The sequence below is a fragment of the Panthera onca genome, chromosome B4, assembly GCF_046562875.1.
Source record: "Panthera onca isolate mPanOnc1 chromosome B4, mPanOnc1 haplotype 2, whole genome shotgun sequence".
NCBI classification, from domain to species: domain Eukaryota; kingdom Metazoa; phylum Chordata; class Mammalia; order Carnivora; family Felidae; genus Panthera; species Panthera onca.
In genome coordinates, this window is record NC_138345.1 from 137,077,613 (window position 1) to 137,098,579 (window position 20,967).

Consider the following 20,967-nt stretch of genomic DNA (forward strand, 5'->3'; position numbering starts at 1 on the left):
TCAGTTGGATAAGATGTTTGCTTCCTATGTCACATAGGAAATTGTTTTCTAAAACTAAAATACTTGAATTGTCAGACAATGTAATCTCAATTTGTATTAGTTTTTGAGGAAGTGTAATATCCATGAAATGTGAATAAATGGAAAGTAAACAAAGTCACGGTGTTTGACACTTTTATGCTCCTGTGATGTTCCCGGTGTCGACCCAAGTCAAGCGGACCAGAGGGAGGAGAGGTGTGGGGAGGCAGCGCCCAGAAGCCCCCAGGTCGCAGGAAGATCTGGAGGTGAGGACAGACCTACCCATCGACCCCCCGTGCGTGCAGGTGAGGCCCCTTCCAGGCCACTGGAGTTCGCCGTGTCGGATTCGTGTTTTCACAAATGAGTGTTGCGGCGGGGACGGTGGATGGTCACCGGCCAGCATGGGAAGCACTGCGCTGGGCGCGCTGCCCTCTGCCTCCAGTGCCCGGGCCGACCTCCCGGACGGCCCTGCGGTGGGTTTTGCAAAGCCAGGGGTTTGGGCAGGTGAGTGTGTTTCTTCCACGTAAGTGAGCGGAGCTGGCATCTGTGTCCGGGTCGTCTGTCAGAAATCTGAACCCTCCCTAAGGATATTTTAAGACTAAGGACCAAAATGATCAAGAGAAAAATACACTGAGGTTATAGAATTTGAAATTTTCAGCGATTTGGCAAACCGCTCTCGAGGTGTTCACGGATCAAACTGCAGTAGTCGGGAGGATACTACTGTGTCGTCGGTCCAGGGCTGACTCCGCACCAGGCTGTACCGGAGGCGGCACCTGGGTCAGTACTGGGAGGACCGACCTCCCGTCAAAGTAGCCCTCCCAAGCTGCAGAGGTCCAATGGGTGCCATCCGAGCGACACGAGAGGGTGCTGTCTGAGGAGGGAGCCTGTCCCCGAAATGCAGCAGCCCTACTGTAGGCGCTCAGGACGGCTGGGTGAGAACAGGGTTCTCAAAAGGGTAACACCTGGGAACTTGTTCGAACTGCAGACCCTGGGGCCCCTCCCCCGAGACCTGCCGGAATCGGAGCCTGGGGATGGATTTTGCTCTGTGTCCATTGAGAAATTCACGCCTGGAAGTGCAGGATTCAGTCGGTGTTGGTACAGGCGCAGAGACGTGCAACCATCACCACTCGCTCTGGAACGCTTCATCGCTGACCATCTGGGTTTCCTCCGGTGGATAGGCTCAAGCGTGAGAACTCCTGGGCCGTCTCCCTCGTGCTCCCTTAGGACTTTTGTTTAAAGATAACCTAGGAGGGGCGCCTGGGTGGCTCAGTCGGTTAAGCGTCCGACTTCGGCTCAGGTCACGATCTCGCGGTCCGTGAGTTGAGCCCCACGTCGGGCTCTGGGCTGATGGCCCGGAGCCTGGAGCCTGCTTCCGATTCTGTGTCTCCCTCTCTCTCTCTGCCCCTCCCCCGTTCATGCTCTGTCTCTCTCTGTCTCAAAAATAAATAAATGTTAAAAAAAAAAAAAAATTAAAAAAAGATAACCTAGGAGATGCCCTTGGGGCACGTTTCAGCAGCGGGACGGCCGGGACTCTGTCGACAGGAACTCTGGCAGCCTCTTGACACGCGTGTCTCCACCCTCTGTGCACCCAGGGCGGGAGGTGGTGAGCCCACTTTGTGGCTGAGAAAACCCAGCCCCCGCTGCCACGCGCCTGGGGAGACCCAGAGCCACGCAGGCTCTGCCCAGCGTGCCGCTCGAAGGCGTGTGCGCGCCTGTCCAAGGACTCCACTCACTGGCTTCTGGAATGGACGAAAGCCTTCTGAAACAAAGTTGTTTATTCAAAACAACGATAAAGTTCACTAAAAACCATGGTTGTTTCCAACTGAGCAATCCAATTGTTCTATTAAAGTCCGGTTCCAAGATGAACGACCCTCAATCCACACATAGGAAAGAAATCCCTTGTCACACCCGTCAGCTTTCGTAGAGGCCAGGGCAAGAGGGAATCAACGAATCTGTGAGCAAAAGAAAGGACGCCTTTTGGTTTCTCGTCCCCCGCCAAAGCCAACGCTTGCCCTTCTTTAATTTTCTCAGCTGTTGTGTCATTTTAACAGCCCAGCACGAAGTCCACCATGTCCCCCGTTCACCACGTGTATATACAATGGACTATGTTCTTGCACGAGTGAATTTCTCTTCCGGTTTCCCCTCCTCCCAATATAAAATTCCCAAAGGTCTGTTCTTCCAATCGACGTGTTCTTCTAAGCTAGGACATGACGATCCCTAAAAGTTCATCCAGGGCGGAAAAAAGAGCCAAAACGGCAGCGTTAGCCCTTCAAGGAGTAGGCAGTTCACAGGATGAGTTCACTGCAGGGAGCCCCCCAGACAGCCCCCTCCAGACACCTGCTGAAGACCTTTCAGGTGACTGTTTTAAAAACGCCTCCTTATCTAGCGAGAAGGGGGTTGGATCTGGATGGCAACGAGGACGTTGCCTTTTTTTCAGCCCCTAGACCGCCTGGTGTCAGCACGCCCTCACACGGGCTGCCCTTGGTGGTGCTGCCTCCGAAAATTCTGGTGCAGACGCTTCGAACGCGAAGACTGTCAGGAGGTCACCGATGTGACCGTTCTCGCCATATTTCTGGATCTGCGTGTGTGCTCCTCGCAGACGCCCCTCCCGTTTTCACTTCCTGTCCCATCGCTTCCCACCGTGGGAGGTGATGCGTGCTCTGCACCTTAGACCCAACTGAGAGTCCGTTGGCGCGTGGGGACAAAAAGCCCCGAGACGCAGAGGCTGCCAACGTCTGCGACCGGCCCGCCTCAACCTCTGGCGGGTAGAGCCCGCTTGAAAACAGGCAACACGCTCCACTCAGCGTGATTAACTGCAGAGTCTCAAGGCAACAGAGAGCCACGGCCCAGAAAGCCATCTTCCCGGAGGCCGAGCAGCCTGTTGAGAGCCTGCAAGCCCGTCCCTGAACTTGGGACCCCTCGCTCTGCCCCTAGTCACGTTCCCGCTGCCATGAGGGCTTTTTAAGAGTTTCTCTAGAAATTAAGTGTGGGAAATCTGATGGTGTGGCGGAAGGGCATGTACTGCTTCACAGGGACTGGAGCTAAACCAGAGACATGTCTCTTGGGATTTGTTTTTGCAAATAACCACCTCTGCCCAAACCAAAGCCGTGGGCACGCCAGTCCCGGGCCTGAGTCCCCAGCTCCCAGGAGCCGGGGCCCTGGGGTGGATGCTGTCTGGCTCCGACCCTTCCAAAACAGGAATTCGTGTGAAAGCTCCAAAAACAGTTGAAGAAGAAATCTTTGGCGGGGTGGGGGTGGGGGGGAGGCAAATTAAGGTTCAATCACCGAGTTTCTCGAATTGCTATAATATCCGTATTTAATTTGAAATTCCCAATAAAGAAAAGAAAATAACCAAGTACAGATCCACTGGAGGAAAACACGGAGGAAAAAGAAATTTAATATCCAACATGCAAATCAACCTTCAACAGAAATGCAAAACCCGCACAGCACAGCTCACAGCCAACCAAGAGCTGCTCAGAAATGGTTTCTGTATACCGAAGACGGGTGGCCCAGAAGCTGCCGCTGCTGCTGCTATGGAAACGCCAGGGACAGTCAGATCCTAACGTGTCCAATGATGCCGTCGTGCTGTTTTTGCTAAAACAGATTTTGTAGAAACCACATTACTCAAGCCTCAAGGTCGTGAAAAAGAATCTCAACAGGTTTTCTTTGCAGGGTTGAGTACTCTCACACACACAGTCCGTCTGGAAACCAGAAAAGGTCCCTATTTACACCCAACCCGCCCGGCCCCCCCCCCTGCGAGCTGAGGACGTGCGTAAAAGCACAAGGAAGGTAAGAGGGACTGAAAGCTTCCCGCCGCTGCCACCTTGGCAGAGCTGGGGCATCACCGTTACGTATGGTCTCCTGTGCGCCAGGACCGGAGCCGCAGAAATAAAGGTGCCCGCTTGCCTTGGGGACCGAGGAAAACCGCGAACTAACTCTCTCCGTGCATCTGCGGCTTCCTCCACTTCGGGGGGCTACCCGCCGTGGCGCTTTGACCCCCGCCCCAGGCCCCTCGGCAGCCTGGCGGCCTGGCTTCTGTGCGTGGGAACCAAGGGGTTCTCCAGGCTGTTCGTTCCGGAGGTTCAGAGAAAAGGCCAGAGGACTCCCTTCTCCCCCCGAGGACCAGGTCAGTGCCACACCAGGTGGAAAAGAACAGAGGAAAGCAGCCAGAGGTGACCGCCCCCCCCTCCCAGGCCGACTCAGGCCACGGGACCAGGAGGTCACTTCAGGCTCACGCTCTGGGGGAGGTGTCGGCCAGCCCTTGCCTCCCTCTCTCCAGGAGCCTGTGTCCCCGTCAGGGTGGCGATGCGTTTTAAGAGAATTCTGCTTTCTGCTACAGAGACGAGAAGCAGCCTGAACAGGAAGAATCAACGTCATGTCAAAAGATACTTGGGCTTGAAACTGGCCATGAAACCCCCATTCTTGCTAATGTGCAAAACCGCCCAGAACACGTGCCCGGGCAGAAGCTGTCCAGGCTCATGGAAAACGCTGGCAGCCTCTTAACGTGGGACGCCTTTAAAGAATCTCGGCCAGCGCCTCAAGACCTCCAAATTATGACAGGGTCAAATGCAGTCACGTCAGTCGTTACAATTTACCGACCGCACAGGGCCCGCCTTCTGGAATGTCTTTTAACGGGGGAGAAAAAGAAGTTTCACCATAGGGTCTACTGGCTAGACTCTGCTCCGTGTAGAACAGAAACCTCATTTCTGAGGGTCTGTTCACGGTCCTTGAAAAGCCCAAACGTTGGCAAGAACGGGGCTCTTCGGAAAACCCTTCCCTCTGCAAGTTGATTGGGCTGCAGAATATTTTCCTCGCTTTATTTGTTGCTCTTTGTTGACTATATAATATCATAAATAATACTCTTTTTCTGACATCCCGAGCCTCGGCTGTTTACAGAAGCAACGGGCAGTTCCTGTAAGACCTCCGCGTGGGAGACCAAACGCTCCCGCAGCTTTGGAGGCGCTAACAGGTGGAGTGGAGGCGACACACCGTCCATCGACTCCGGGACCGTGACATTTCTGGTCAAGAGAGAACGTTCTCGGTCATGGCCCAAAAAGCGACGCCTCGTCTCTTCCCAGGAAAACTGTACTTTGACTCCAGTTCCCATTTGAGAAATGCACGCGTGCTCTGGCCATCCCCGCGTCACACAAGAGACGGGCACGCTTCCAGCAAAACGCAAGATGGCCTTGCGAGAAGGCAAACCGTACCAACGCCAGGAACACAGCAGGACCAGGGCGCTGGGGCCCCGGTCTCGGCCCTGTCCCTTGTTACTGTTACTTTGCCACTGATGTTGTTGGTCGCTTTGAAAAAATAAGCCTCGGGGGGACAGCTTACTGCCCAGCTACCAAGTGCTTCTAAAACCAGCATGTCCTGCACAGATCGAGAAAGGTGGCCTCCACGACGCGTGTCCGTCTGTCACGGCGCGGTACGGCCGGGGCCGGCTGCCTGGACGGGACTCCGGCCGTCGCTGTGCGTTTTCCTCGCCCGCAGGCTGGGCGTGACGACAGCACGGTGCCCGCGCAGGCTGGCGCCGCCTTCGTGCTGGATGGAAAACAGCCAGACCGTCGTGCGCATCCGCTCGCGTGTGTCACAGATGAGGGGTCGTCTCCAAACTCCACCGCTGCACACGTTTCTAGGACCCGCCAAGCACCTGTACGCGCACGGTACCATCACTAATCCTCAGCTCGCCTGTGACGCGGGCAGAACTCACGTGTGTCACCTTACAGAGGAGGCGTCTGGTGTGCCCAGGGCCCCCCGGGAGCGGGGGCTGAGCCTCAGGGCCCGGTTCCGGCAGGGGGGGGGAACCCTCTCGTGCCCCTCTGGACTTCCGCGTGGGAGCTACCTCATTCTTCCACGGGAGAGACGTCAGGAGCGTATTTCTCCCGAGACCTGAGTTCCAGAGTCTTAAGACCCCAGATGACCAGGGAGGAAAAAATTTCCCGAAGAAAAAGCTGTACTTTAGCCACCCTAGACACACACTGGGGGACAGCGTTTGGGTCCCCCGGAGAGTACTCCCGGAACACGGGGCCGCGCTCAGGGGTCTGAGGGGCGAGGCCTGGCTCTGTGCTGTCCTGAAACACTGCTCCGGAACGCAAAGTCCTGAGGCAGCTGGGATACAGCCAAGCAGGAGCTGGGCGCCGCCGAGAATGCGAGATTGTTCCAGCCCAGCCCCGTCACACACGCGCGCGCGCGCACACACACACACACACACACACACACACACACACACGGATGCTGGGGGGCGGGGAGGCATCCCAGGTCTACCCCCGAGCCGAGCCGTGCAGGGTGGCGGCCGCCCGACCCAGTCGTACACTGCAACCCTGGAGACTTCGGTGAGGTAGGTGGTATCAGCCCCATTGTACAGGTGGGCAAACTGAGGCAGAATGAAACGCAATAGCTTGCTTTTAATAACAGCATACAAAATCTAGAGAAAGCCCCAAAGCAGCCCGTTCCCAGAGCCCAGCGCAAACCCTTGCAGCGTGCACAGAATAGAACAGGTGGGGGCGAGCCCCTCCGGCCCCTTCTGTCCTCGCAGAGAGGATCTCTACGCACGACTGGAAACCCTCACGTGTTCCTGGGGACTTCAAACAAAACAACGTGGTGACAGAGACCCAGCTTACAGTTTATTCCCACGGGGGCGGGGCACACGCTTCCGCTCTGGAGAAGGCTCGTGGTTTGTCATCACCGGCAGGACTCCCTCCAGCCGGAACCAGGCCGCTCACGCCAACCCACCAGACCAGCCGCGTGGAGGCCAGTTCCGCTTTGCCTCAGTGAGCTGGTCTGAGAAACGGGACCGGCACGCTCAGTCAAAGGAAACGAGCTCCGGGAAACACCCCATCCCCTTCCCAGCTCCCCTTCCCCCCCCCAACCCCGGCCCTGGGATGGGATGGAGGTTCTACCCAGAACCTTCCCGGGAGGGGGCCGACTCCACCGCACTCCCCCAAAACACTCTTCTCTGTCTGACGACCGAGCCGTCCCACCTGCCCTCAGAGTCCAAATTCTGCGGGTCACGCCAGCCAAGGCGCAGAGCGGGATTATCTCCAAGGCGGAGGTGTGTGTGTTGGTGGTGCTCTTTGGCTGGAAGCAAAGGCCGTTCTGGCAGGATCGGGGCCTGTCTGCTCAGCTCGAGGCCTTTCTGGAACCAGGCGTGGGGTGAGGTATTCCCAGCCCAGGGCAAAAGCCTCAACAGCCGCGTGCCCCGTTTAAAACCCTGCGGTAACCCATTTATAACCAAGCGGTGAACGAGGGAGGGCGGACGGGTCGGGACTAACTCGGACGCCGGAGTTCACCGGTACAGCGTTACAGACTCTGAAGCCAGTTCTCCTCGGGGAAGTGTTGATGGTCCGACACACTGAGTGCCCCCGACCGGGGTTGGTGGGGGGGGAGGGGGTCTCTCCACCTGCGGTCTGTCCGAGCGTGAACGTCGGATCCGTAGGTCTGGACACAAGCCGGGCGCCGGGCGCTCCTCTGCTCTTACAGCCCCTTGGCGTCTCTGGGCCTCTCTGGGTGCCGAGGGCCCTCCAGAGACGGGCGGGGGCGGGGGGGGGGCGCGTGATGGCGGCTGGGCACAGGGGCGGGAGCAGAGCCAGCAGGGGAGGAGAAAGAGGCACTTCAGTTTGGGCTGGTGTTCGTGGAGTCGGCCCCGGCCCCCGGAGTCGAGCGGCCCCGCCTGGCTGGGCTGTCACAGAAGACCCCGGTGGCGGTGGACGGGTAGGCACTTGGCAGCACGCCCGGGGCCGGGCAGGGCCGGGGGGGCTCCGCGCGGGCTCTGCACACGGCTAGGTCATCAGGATGGGCTTCTGCCGCACCTCCAGGATGTCTAGGGCGGCGGGAGGGGGCGGGCGAGACCAGGAGGTGAACACCCCGAGCGCTCTGATTCCGCGGGCAGTCCGCGCCAAGTACTTCCGCGCGTTTCCTCGCGCGCCCTCCCGGGGCTGCGAGACCGGTCGTCCCCATCCTCCAGACGGGAACCGGCCTCGGAGCAGCTGCACGGCCCGGCCATGGTGGGGGGGGGGGGGGGGGTTGGGGGGGAAGCAGGGCTCCCGTACCGGCCGGCCCGAGTCTGGAGCCCCTGCCCGGCCCCAGGCGCCTCGCCCCGCCCACCCGTGACTCACACCCAGGGGCCCGCAGTCACCCGAGGGGGACAGGAGGAGCCTCCAGAGAGCTGTGAGAAGGGGCCCCATCCACAGGCCTCGACGGGAGGCCGAGAACCCAACACGGACACCTGCTGATGGGCTCTGGGCTGGAAACAACAGGACGGGGAAGGACAGCCCCAGGAGCAGGTCTCAGGTCGGCTACGAAAAAGCCATCCGGTTTTCGGCCTCCAGCAGCGTAGTTACCTGTTAAAATCCGATGCAGCGGCAAAGTGACGTAGGTCAAGTGTGCATAGAGAAGGAAATTTCCATCCGCTCTGTTCAGCTTCAGCCAGGACCCAACCAGGGACCGCCCCGTGCCAGACAGGGACCGAGACCGCAGGTTGGTGGCGTTGTGCAGATCCGCTGGAGGGGAGAAGGCCGAGTCAGGGCCCCCGGGAGGACCAGGGGAGCACCCCCCACCGCAGGCGGCTGCCTAAGGGGCTGGCGCGGCCTCTGCCGCAGCCTGGGCCCTTGACCGCCAGCCCCTCCGTGCCTCAACCTACCGCAGAGCTGCCCGCCCCTGGCCTGTGGCTGCCCCACTCCCTCCTGCCCGCCCAGCCCCACCCACCCCTCCAGCCGTCCCTGACCCCCCTTCCCCATCCCGGACAGTCTCTTCTGCGGGACCTGGCTCATCGTCCCACTGTGTTCTCTGCTTCCCCGTGGCCCATCTGTCACCGGAAGTGGGCCACCAGCGTGCAGGGCCCAGGGCGAGGCTGGGAGGCCCCACCCGCTCTGATGGATCACCCAGGGAGGCAGGCTGGGGTGCCTACCAGCCCTTCCCTACTGATCTGGAAAGGAGCCAAGGTGGGGAGGGTGCTTTGCCCAAGCACACACGAGCAGGTCGAGGCTGGGGCCCTCTGTCTTTGGGCCCTGGCGCTCAGAACGAGGACGGCCCCAGCTCCGGCCAGGGGCCACCCTTTCACCCCTGCGGCGCAAGCGCCCGGTGCCCAGCACCCACATCTCGTCTCCGGGAGCCAGCCTGCCTCCTACAGCCCCTTCCCTGCAGGGACCGCTCAGTGCTACTCGAGCCTTCACATCTGATTCTGTCACTCCCTGCTTAAAACCTTCCGACGGCCTCCCGCCGCTTAGATGGGGTGCCTCCCGGCCTCGCGGCGTGGGGCTCGCTGGCCGCGGGGCCTGCCCTGGCCGGGGAGACGGTGGGAGGTGCGGGGCAGCTGGGAGACTCTGCCGGGCACGAGTGGGCTGGATGGGGCCCCCACAGACCCAGGCAGAGACGCCCGGTCACCACAGGCGGGGAGGTGGGCCCTGAGGAGACCCTGACGGTCACCCCCGTGCAGGCTCTAGAGGGAGGGCACTGAGGAGGAGCACAGCGGCAGCCTGAAGTCACCAAGTGCAGGAATCAACCAGAGAGCTCGTCTCCCACTAGGCGAGGATTTCTCGGACCCTCCGTGTGCAACAGTCAGACCATCGACATCCGGAAAAGTCTGCAAACCGACGGTGCCTCCTATTCTCCACAGAGCGGGAGCTCCTCAGGGCAGGGACTTCCGTCTGGCCGTCTGCCCGTCCACGGCTCCTCCCCAGCCCTGACGGGCACCCACCGGCTCTCCAGCTGCGAACGAGGGACCGAACCGCGAGGAAACAGGGCCGCGGCTGGCCCTCCGGGCAGAAACGGCCGCACTCACCCCCTCCGTTGTCCTCCCGGAAGAACTCCTCACTGTCGTTGGCCGAGTGAGACTTCTTCATCTCAGCGATCCGGTTCCGGGGCACCTTCCTCTTGAGGGACGGGGAGAAGAAGGCGGGCCGGTTGTTCCGCTCCGGGGTGGGGGGCGTGCTGAAGGAGGTCACCTGGGAACAAAGAGCCGCAGTCACGGGGCAGCCCAGGGACCCCGGGAGGGCCCCGACCCCACCCACCGGAGGGCGGGCCTTCCTGGGGCTAGGCGGGCACCGGGGGCCGGTCCAGCTCGAGGGAGGGCAGGAGGACCTCGCTGCCAGCTCTGCCCAAGGAGGGGCCAGGGGCCCCATAGGGGCCCCAGACACCGGCCAGCACAAAGCCTGGCTGCGGACGCTGCCCGAGCCCCCTGCCACGGCACAGGGATCCACGCAAGCTTCCCAACCAATCCGCAAGACAGGAGCCCCATCGGACAGATCGGTAAACTAAGGTGGGACAGCGACCTTGACCCGCCCAAGGTCACCCAGCAGGAGGGGGTCAAAACCAGGGTTCAACCCAGGTCTTCGGCCTCCTAAGCTCTTCACCCCAATTTCTTCTCGGCTGATAAGCCCCCGTCCCTCTCGGCCCCCGCACCCTTTCGAGGAAGTGCAATGGCGAAGCAGCCAACACTTCCGTCCCCTCGTCTCTCGTAACCACACCGCTCAGGCACCAAACGTTCTGGACACCCACGCGGGGCCAGGCAGGCGCAGCACAAGGGACAGACAGGCACACAACACCGGGCCCTGCCCTCAAGGAGCTCACAGTCTGCTGTGGGGGCGACACACTCGGAAAGCGACAACCACAGACTGAATGCTGGCTGCTGAGACAGAAAAAGGGAAGCACAGGATACAGGGGAGCACAGAGCAAATGGGGTCGACAGCCTGGGACATCAGGAAAGGCTTCCTGGAGGAGACGCCGCTCGAGATGGGTCTTGAAGGACGAGTAGGAGTTCGCCAGGTGAAGAAGGGGGGGAAGGGCGTTCCAGGCAGAGGGAACTTGGCCCATCTCCTCCCTCCTCCCCACGCAAACAAGAATCTGAGGAACAACGTGAGCTGGGACTGAGACTTCAGGAGCCCCATCAGCCTCCTCGTCACGGCTTCCGACATCCGGCAAAGTCGCGGCGGCCGCTGGGCTGCAGACGGTCCTCCCACAAGCCAGGGAAGGTTTTTAAAAGATAGAAAAAACAAAACAAAACACCAGATACCACAATACACACACAGTCTGTATTTGTCATGAGCTGGTTACAAAGGACCCCTCTGGAAAAGGGGGGCGAGCGGCAGGAAGCACAGAGGTGGCGGGGGGCCGGAGCAGTCCCCAGGAGGTCAGGCCCCGCCACCGGCACCTGCACGACCCTGGCGGGTCCCTTCCCTCGACCCCGGGCCTCCCTGAGACTCTGAGCCAGGTGCCATCTCCCTCCCCCCCAACTACCACCCCGGGAGGGAGGGACTCTCACTGCCACTAGATGGATGGGAACAGCCAAGACTCGGGCAAGTCCAGTAACACATCTCTCTGTTCGCGAGGCCTTTCACATACACATTCCGCAGGGCCGGGGAGAGGAGTCAGACTCCTTTTCTCCGCCGTCAGCTCAGAAATCTATCAGCAGCCTCTATTTCACGGATAGGGGAAGCCTCCGCTTGGAACCCCCACCCTGGTCTTCGTAAAAATAAAAAAAAAAATTAAAAAAAAAAAATAGCACTTATTATTTTTATTTTGCTTCTCAAACACATCCGTTGCAGAAGGAACGAAACCAAAAAGGCTACGAAGGAGAGAGAGACACCTGCTATCTGGCTGCCTGGGCATATGCGCGGCTAACGGTTTTACACTAAAAAGCGTAGCAAACACAGGCTTCCTCATCTCGGGCACGTCAGCACTAAGGGCGTTCCACGCCCTTCAGAGTCACTCTCCCAAGCAGGTCAACAGCCAGTGGTGACTGGTGGCTGGGGAAGCACCCCTGAGGTCACGCCCGAGCCAGGTGCCCGCTGTTCAGCAGCAACTCTGAGCCTCCCACCACCGCGGGGCTCCCCGCTTCGGGATGGGAAGAGACTGGTCCCAGGTCACGCGAGCAGCGGTGCCCGGGTTCCAGCCCACGGTGTCTCACCCCCAAGCCCTTTCCTGGAGGCGGGCTGGCCAAAGCTGCTTCCCGGCCCCCGGCGCCCTCACTCACCTCACCCCTGCCAAGACCCACAGCTCCGAGCGGCAACCCCCTGCCAGACCCAAGCGGGGCAAAAGCAGCCAGCGGGTTGCAGACTTTCTCCCGCCCGAGCCCTGGGCCCCACGGGAGGCCCTGGGAATACAGCTGCCACCGACCTCGGCTTCCCACCCCTGCGGAAGGACGGTGGCCTAGAAAGAGCGGGGTTCAAAGGCTCCGTGCTGCCACCCGAGAGCCGTGTGACCTGGGGCGGCGCCAGTAAATCCGGCAAGCGGACAGGAACACCCATGCCTACCCACGGGCTGCCGCTAGAGTTCAACGTGTACGGCACCTGGTAAACCGGCGGGCCAGGCCGAGGGGAGAGCTGGGCGGCTCCGGGACCTCGTGTTCTCCCGCTCGTCCTCACAGGGCAGGAGGAGAGGCTAACTAACTCATCGTCATCCCCAAGGCAGTCCCCAGGGAAGGCTGGCCGTGTGCCCCCGCCCGGCCAGCATGTGCCCGGAGGCAGGTGCCGGGACCAGCCCGGGTCCCCCTTAGGCTTAGCCCAGCTGCAGCTGGCAGTTCAGGGAAGCTGGCCCACGCACGGACCTGCTGTGTGACCTTGGGCAAGTCACTGCCCTCTTTGAACCCCGGCCTCCTCACCCGAGGGGTGGGGTGACGCCACCTACCTCACCGGGGGGCTGTAAGGACCAGGGAGGCGGTGGGAAGCGGATCCGAGGGACGGGAGGCCCCTCCCCGAGCTGTGCAGCCCTTACCCGCTCATGCATGGGCGAGGCCGGGCTGGAGTCCTCTTCCGTCCCGCAGGGGGATGTGTCACCGGTAGACACACGGCTGACTGCCATCTCAGCGTGGCCCTTGCCCTGGGGCCCCTTCATGCGCACAAACTCCATGTTGTTGTACTGGTAAAAGCCGAATGACATCTTCTGTGCCATGCGGGCAGCCACACTCACCTGCGGGCAGGCGGGGGACGGCCTGAGTCAGCGCACGGAGGGATGGGCTCTTCCTGGGGACACAAGTCACTAGTGTCCTGGGAGGGGCCGGCCTCAGGACGGTGCCCGGCTGCGGGACAGCGGCCTGTCCACCCGGTTCCTCCCCGTTGCCTCCAGCCAGGGCCGGCTTCGGGAGTGGCTGCACTCGGGGTGGGGCCTCCTGTCCCTCGGATCAAGCGTGCCCGGATCAGCGAGGAGGAACATTAACGCGGGCCCCGAAGCACCTAGAGGCGCGCGGGGCCACAGGTGCGGAGGAGGGGCGGCGACGGCACCAGGCGGAGCCGGACCGGGACAGAGGGGCCGCGGGGCCACCCACGCACGTACTCGGTTGTCATACACCTTCTTGAGTGCCTCGTAGCGGATGGAGCCCTGAAAGATGACACCCTGGAACATGTTGGTTTTGTCACTGGCCACCAGCTCCACACAGACCATCTCTCCTTCCCCCACTGTCATGTCGCTGAACACCTGGGATGGGGCACAGAGGAGGAGAGGGGACAAGTGTCAGCTGCCCACCTCCCAAACACGGGCTGCCTCCCAGGCCACCAGCCCTCCCTCGCCCGGGGCCGCCGGGAGGACTGCTCAGAAGCTCCCATCTGGCAGGGGACACAGATGTCACGCTGTTCGCCCAGGGCCGCAGCCCGGCCCCTATGGCACAGGGACCAGCACAGGGGCGGCCTAGCCATGGCAGGGGGAGCAGGGCCGGTGTCTGGCAGGGGGAGGTTCACGACAGTGACTCTGGGACAGGAAGGGGATGCGCCACCCGCTGGCCACTGGGAGGACGATGACGCTCATCGCACGCCCTCACGTGGAGTTGAACGGCGCGCGTGGTCTGTCCGTCCCGCTGTCCAGCATGTCCTTCCCTCTGGCTTCGGGCACCCAGCCCCAGCCGCCCCACCCCTGCCCTCAGGAGCACCCGGAGTGGCCATCCACCTGGGAGACAGGGAGCTCTGCATCCTGTCACTGCTCCCGGAGCTGGTGCGCAGACCCAGCTTCCAGGTCACCCAGACTCAGGTTCAAATCTCGGCTGTGCCACGCACGGGCCGTGTGAGCCTAGAGAGGGCACTTCGTCCCCTGAGCCTAACTAAGGTGGTGCTTCAAGGCACCGTGAAATTGAGGTGAGACCCCGCAACATGTGCTCCCTTCTCTGCGAGCCTTCCCGGGGGTCCTGGCCACCTGCAGGCGAGTACAAGCACCTCGGCGGAGGGACCTCGGCGGAGGAGAGCAGCTGGGCAGGAGCGGAGTGGGGGCAGGGTGCGCCCGGTGCTCCCCGGCTGAGTCACTTTCTGCCGCGCGTCCCAGTTTTCCCAGACTGGCCCAGAAACTTCCGAAGCCCGGCCCCCCTGACGTCTTAGCATCCCAAGGCGGGGAGGCACTTATTTGGAGTTTTCACGGAGACACTAATGACTCCTGCCCGGGCAGCCCTTTTTATAGGCGTTCATGACGCATCTTTCCACCCATGCGCTCGTTTGATCTTCGACCCTGACGGGTAAGGTAAGTAGGACGCATGATCGTGACGCTCATTTTACAGATGAGAAAACAGGCTCAGGGCTAGGGGGGCCCCCCTGGCCCCAAGTCCAGCACCAGGAAGAGGGGGAGCCGCAGGGGTCGGAGTCGGGACCGCCCTCGCCTGTCTGCAAGCACGTGAGGCCCCAGGGAGGCCAGCTTTCCGCGCCCCTGACCGGGAGCCCGAGGGGAGACATGGCTGGGCGCGTGTGGCTCACCTCCTCGAAGCTGTCGATCATGAAGAAGATGTTGGGGTAGCTGATCTTGGATTCTTCACCCTTGCTGTCCATGGGGTGTTTACTGGGGGACGCGAACACTTGCTGAAAGGAAGGAGATGTGGAGGGTTGAGCGAGGCCTGACCCCCGCACCCAGGCCCACAGCCACTCGAGGGACAGGTCGCTGTGGTCACGCTGCTCAGGGCCAGGCCAAAGCCAGGTCAGGTCCTACGTCGCTCCACAAGGAGCTGCTGGGGACGACCTGGTTCTGTGTGCTCCTCGCAGGCGACACAGGACCCCAGGAGCCACGTGGCTTTTTCTGGTCAGAAGTTCACCTCGAGGCAGGGAAGGAGGAGGGGGCGGGTGGTGTCCCCCCCCCCAAAACCCTGAGCAGCCGGTGGCTGCCACTTCTGGGCTGTGCTGGCCGTCAGGAGGCCCGCGGGCCCTCAGCCCCACGGCTTACCTGGGACTTCTTCTTATGGATGTGGATGTCCCCCCCATCGGCGCGCGTGCACACGGCACATGTCACCATGTAGTCCAGCTGGAAGAGAGCGCGCAGAACGGCATGCGTGGAGGGGTCTGCTGTCCCTCGGGGCCTAGGACGGCCCTCCTCCGGGAGCCCCGCCCCCCACTACACCCCTGTACCTTCTGCAGGATGAGATTCAGGCAGACGCTCTCCTCCCAGTCAATGTCAGGGTCCCCGAGGCCCGGCAGCTTCTTGGAGTCACGCCGGTACACCTCCACGTCCACCTCGGGCTCAGTCTCTGCCAGCTGCGAGGATGGGCACGGATGAGCCTGGCCGTGGCCTCCGGGGCTCTTCCTCCCCACCCCCGCCCCACTACTGGGTGGGCAGGTGTTCACGCGGACGCGGACTCCAGCGATGCGACCCCAGGGCGGTCAAGAAGTGCGCCTGGGCGGGGCGGGGGGGGGGGGGGTCCCTCGGGCCCTGCAGCAGGACGCGCGGGGTGCCCAGCCTCCCGTCCCACCCACACGGCTTCCGTGCAACCTGCCTGTAGGGGGCTGTCCACCCTGCCGCCCGCCACCACCGGCCGAGCGCCGGAAGCCCCCCTCCCCCCCCCGCGGGTCGCTATGGCAACCGGGTACCAGCTCAGCCGCAGGAAGGGGGAGGGGGTGGGCTTGCCGCAGAGAAGCCGCAGCGCGCAGGCGCCGCTGCGCGGAAGCGCCCACACTGCGCCTGCCCAGCGCTTTCCTCCCTTTCTGTTCCTTTGGGCGGTGGGGGCGGAGGGGCTGCCTGGGAACGGCCGTCGGCTCTCCCTGTGTGTCCCTCCGTGCCCACCCTGCACCCTTGAGGCCCGCAGGGTCTCCCCACGTCGCCGCCCGCCCCCTGCCCTCCCAACCCTACCCAGTCCGCTCTGGTAGGTGCTTGGCGCCCCCTCCAGCTCCACGTGTGCTGGTCCCTCCAGTGGGAATGCCCTTGGGCCACCGTGGTCCCCTCACTCTGTCCTACAACGCCGAGGCCAGGTGTCACCGCCTTCTCTTGTGGGCTCCCCCTAACCGCCCCTGCCCCCCCCCCCCGTTCTTCCCACTACAACAGCACCGACCGCCCTGTGTCCCCAGTTGTGCCCTCTGTGTGTCCCAATAGACTGCAGGCCCCCCGAGGGCAGCGCCAGGTCTGAGTCATTTCTGTGCTCCCAGTGCGGAGGGGGAGGGGCCTCTGCATTTGCTCACTGCGGTGTTCGATGGAACATTCTAGCATGGGGGCAGCTGGACTTGCCACATGCTCCCCAAACCTTCCCGAGAGTTTGCACTTGGTCCCCAAACTCCTCAGTCCTGGATCCAAGAAACTTTCCTTCCCACCTCTTCACCTGGCCCCCCTGGGAACATGCCTGGGACCTGGCCTCTCTGTTCTCCCGCCTGCCTCCCGGAGAGTTCAAGGCTGGGTGGGGCTGAGAAAACCATCTCTAACCAGAGCTGGGGCCTCCCCCGGCCCCAAAATTCAAGGTCCAGCTGCGAGTCTCAGATCCTTATTATCAGAGCCTCTGATCTGAGCAGGTGGCCTTTGGGAAAAGACTCCCAATGTCTGCAACGTGAGCTCCGGCAGAGGCCGGCAGGCCAGAGTGGTGCCGGCTGGCGGGCAGAGGCCACGGCCCTGCGGTCCCCTGGCGGCGTGCCCTTGGGCAGAATGCTCGGTGGTTCCCGTTTCCTCTCAGTGAGCCTGTGCCCCTGGGCTGCGCTGAGCGACGAAAGCATGCCCACAGTGAGGGTCACAGCCAGTGAGGCTCCCTCGGTGCTCACCACCCTCTCTGCCAGGGGACTCGTGCGGTCACGCCATCCCACACGTCTGGTCTCCGGGGTGTGTGCAATCAGAGGACCCTAACCTTAGTGCGCATCTGCCCAGCCCCCTTCCCCGGACGGGCTGAGCCCCGGGGAGGAACTGATGGGCCACAGTCACATGGCAAGTCACGGGGAGACAAAGCCAGAATGGCGATCTCCCAGATGCACCCCCCCCCCCCCCCGACAGGGCGGGCGTGGTGACCCGGGGCTGAGGAGCCCTGGGCCAGGCTCCCGAGGTGCTCAGCTCATGGACCTCTCCACCAATACCTGCCCCCGCCAACTCCACCAACTGGGGCCTTTTCTTCGTCCCTCCCAGAGGGCACCCCCTGCCCCCCTTCTCACCCTGCCGGACTTGGCTCGCCAGGTCCCGTGTCCCCGCTGGCCACGCCCCCTTCTCCTGGGACCCCCATCTCTCCAGCCAGCCGCTCAGCGTCTCCTGCTGGTCCCTCTGGCTTCAGGCTAGCACAGAGCTCGGCCCCAGGCCCTCTGACCGGCACACCTCAAAGTCTCCCTCCGCTTCCCACACATGCCTACGGCCCCAGGTGTCATCTCAGAGCCAGTGGTCCTGACCCGAGACCCTGTCCCTGGTCTCTCTGCTGACTTTCAGACAGGAGATCACCACCAGAAGACATCGTCGTCTGATGTCCCACGGGCACCTAGCACTCAACCTGCCCCACACTCAACTCCGTCCCCCTGCGTCCCCTCCTGTGAGGGCATCGCACTCACCCTGGGCCCAAGTCAGGGACCTGGCCCACATTCAGTCACCTGAAGCCCTGCTAGTTGAGCTCACTTCCTCGGCCTCCCTGCACCCCGCCCGCTGACTGCCCCCCTGCGTCCCGACCTGATGTCCGTGCCCCTGCACCTGACCCCCTCCCTCGTTTCTGCTCCAACCCCTCCAGCCCGACAGCCTGCTAAGCCCCAACTCCTGGCCATGACCTTCAGCCTCCACACGGTCTGGCCTGCGCCTACCTCGTTTCGCCCCCCACCTTTCTGTGCCCAGGCCGCACGCTACCACCCGCGGCCACCTGAATGCACGGGGCTCTCGCGCAGCTGCAGGCCCCCGCTTTGGGCCATCGCCCCTCCTGCTAGGGAACCTCCTTCCATCCTTGCAGACTCACCTCACCCAAGTGGCCTCTGCCGACCACTTCTACCCCTTCCGGTCACCGGATTTACCGTGTCGCCCGGCTCTGTGTGACACACTTCCGGGTACGCAGCCGGCTGCCGCGCCACGCGGAGGCCCAAGGGCCCCGCCCAACCCCGGGTCCTCCTGCGTCGGCTCTCGGGCCGCCGGCACCCAATCACGGCGTCTCCTTTGCAGCAGCCACCAGGCCTGTCCGTTCGCAGAACACCTATGCTGTGAGTGCCACGCTCGCCCAACAGGCACGCGGCAGGGAGGGGGCTCCCCGCACTTGACACACGGGCCACAGCTCACAGGCCGCGGCCGAGGGGTCAGAGGCCACTGCGCCTGGAGCCAGGGGTCTGTGAGCTCCAGACCCGCCTCCACAGCCCTCCCAGTTTGGGGCAGAAAGGAAAACGACACATTTCCACGTTTGGCATACAGGTCGCTTAAACATTTTACGAGCTAGCAACGCTTCTGAAAAACAGACAGACGTGCGAAGTTTGTCTTATAAACTCGTCCGCGCACTTCGGTTTAGTGGAGGGAACACCCTAGGTGAGTCACGTCGCCTCGGAGCCCTTGGTCTCCCCGTCTGACCTGTCCGGGGGCGGGGAGGACACGACAGGTAACGTGTCTGCTGCACGTAAGGGCTCAGACCTGCCAGCATCATCTCTGAGCTGCGGCATCCTGCCCGTGGCCAGGGCTGACCCTGGCCCCCGGGGTCAAATCTCTGCTCTGTTGGGAGATGCTGGCCAAATCACCTCGCCTCTGAACCTGCTTCCTCGAAGGTACAATTGTGATGGAACCCCTGCCCTTCCAGGGTCACGAAGACCAGCGGGCGTGTGTGGCCGTCTCCACGCGGCCCCTGGCACCCAGCAGGTGCTCCGTGGGCATCACTTTCCCCTGATCACCTGCGTGAGGACTGCAGGGAGGCCGACGCGGCTGGCTAAGAGCGGACCCCGCAGGGATGCGGGGCTGGGGCCGGGGGGGCTGGCTCACCTTCCTTCCGTCCACGCCGCCCTCGCTGCCCGCGTATGCCAGCTTCCGGCGCACGTAGAAAAGCATGTCGTCCTGCCGTGGCGCCCACTTCTCCATGAAGTAGGTAGAGAACATCCACGTCCAGAAGACGATGCGGTCATCCTTGAAGCACCCTGCAGCGGGGAGGCCAGAGAAGACTGAGAAAGGACGGGCCAACCCGGCCCTGGCGTGTGACCTTGGCCAAGCCCTGTCTCCCCCCCCTTCTCCGCACTCCCAACCCCCAACCTGCATGTCTGCTTGGAAATCTGCTGGAGCTCTCTCTGCGATGCGCTAAGCCCCCTGCTCCCTCACCGCCACCCCCACCCCGGCCAGGGGACGGGGGCTCAGGGACACCTCCCAGCAGGCCCAATGCCTCCACCCAGCAGAGCCCGAGAGCCCGGCTCCCAGCCCCACAGCCCCCGGCGACTCGGCGTGGATGAATCAGCAGCTTCGGAGGGAAGGGAGGCCCTGAGGAGAGTCAGCGTCACCGCTGTCTGGGCTGGGAGCTGACGAAGGCTCAGGCTCCGGAGGGAGCTCAGGCAGGCTGGCACCACCCTCGGCCAGCATCCCCCACCCCCACCCCAGGCTGCGGCAGTTCCCACGGAGAACCCGACTTAAAGGAACAGCCCGGGCCGCAGGCACAAAGCAGGGAAGGCGTCCACCCCCTCCCTCACCCCTGCACGTAGCGGAGCCTTTCACGCCAGATCTGTTCTTGCCTGATCTTCGGGGGGGGGGGGGGGGGGGGGGGACACTCTTTCTTTCATTACAAATACTTTTTCTTCGGGATACATAAATCTGTCATCGTCCTTCCCGCACGAGAAGTCGCCCAAGCGCTCTGGTGGGAAAGACCTGGGTGCCCGCTCCAGCTCGGCCACTTGCTGGGTGACGGCAGGCAGGCTGTTTGGGGCTCTCTGGTCCCTAGGTTCCTCACAGCGAATGTCGACTGACCGAGAGCTGCCCGGGAAGCGGCACATACAGAGCCCGTGCCTGGCACAGAGCGGGGTCTACGACGGTGGGCTTCCTTTCTGGGCAGACCCGACGAAATGTCAAGGTACCCGACAGGGCTGCTTCTCACGAACTCAAAAGATTAAACTGTTGCTGGTTTCTTCCTCTCTTTTCCAGAAACTATTCCACCACTGTGACCTCGTCCTGGGTTTGGGATGCCAGAAAGACCTAGTCCCCACCCCTAGGGATGGGGAACCCGAGAGCCGGCCGGTGCCGGCCCCCTCCCCCGACACAGGACTGTGGTCTCCCGCGGGGTCAGCCGTGAGGCTCTGGAAGACTGAATCGCAGAAAACCCCGGGCTTTTGTTCATTTCAGCCACACCGAGACCAAAGAACCGGGGCTCCAAACCAGCCTCTGCCCTCTGCCAGGCCGCCGCCTGCAGTCTGTGGCCCACCCACTCCCACGCCCTGCTTGGCTCCCAGAGGGAGGAAGACAGAAGGGGCCTTCTGATCGGGGGTCCAGGTCAGGGAGCCTGCCCGTCGGCCCCAGGCTCACCGGCACCAGGTGGAACCAAGCCCACCGGGTGTCATCACTGCTTTGAAATTCCCACCACGCCGACCTCAGGCACTGCGGGTGCCCTGCAGAGGCGAGGGGAGGCGCCCCGTCAGCCCTGGAAAACTCCCCAGAAGCCACTCTGGCCGTGAGTTGCTGGAGTCGCGGCTCAAAGCCCCGCCACCTGCCACGGAGAGGCAGAAGCTGGCTGTCAGCGTCCTTCCGCGGGGGATCGCTTTCGTTGTGCTGACACAAGTCACCCGGCAGTGACCCGGTGCCAGCTGGGCACCCAGTCGGTGTCAGGGATGACGAGCAGGCCACCGGCTGTGATTCGTGACGCGCCTGCCACCTGTGGGTCGTGGGCGA

General features: G+C 62.5%; 1 protein-coding gene across 5 annotated transcripts in view; it reads right to left on the minus strand.

The window, feature by feature from the left end:
* Positions 1–3,382: 3,382 nt before the first annotated feature.
* Positions 3,383–20,967, minus strand: part of KIAA0930 (KIAA0930 ortholog) — a 38,864-nt gene continuing 21,279 nt past the window's right edge. For 3 of the 5 annotated variants that reach the window (XM_060656114.2, XM_060656111.3, XM_060656113.2), the window contains exons 2-10: positions 19,087–19,238; positions 15,321–15,446; positions 15,139–15,216; positions 14,679–14,780; positions 13,282–13,422; positions 12,724–12,918; positions 9,794–9,956; positions 8,355–8,513; positions 3,383–7,834 (exon numbers count right to left, since the gene is read on the minus strand). In XM_060656114.2, coding sequence (XP_060512097.1) covers positions 7,794–7,834; positions 8,355–8,513; positions 9,794–9,956; positions 12,724–12,918; positions 13,282–13,422; positions 14,679–14,780; positions 15,139–15,216; positions 15,321–15,446; positions 19,087–19,238 — 1,157 coding nt within the window. In that variant the 3' untranslated portion in view covers positions 3,383–7,793. The remainder of the gene's footprint in view (positions 7,835–8,354; positions 8,514–9,793; positions 9,957–12,723; positions 12,919–13,281; positions 13,423–14,678; positions 14,781–15,138; positions 15,217–15,320; positions 15,447–19,086; positions 19,239–20,967) is intronic. The other 2 variants (XR_009616886.3, XM_060656112.3) reach the window with 2 other exon arrangements.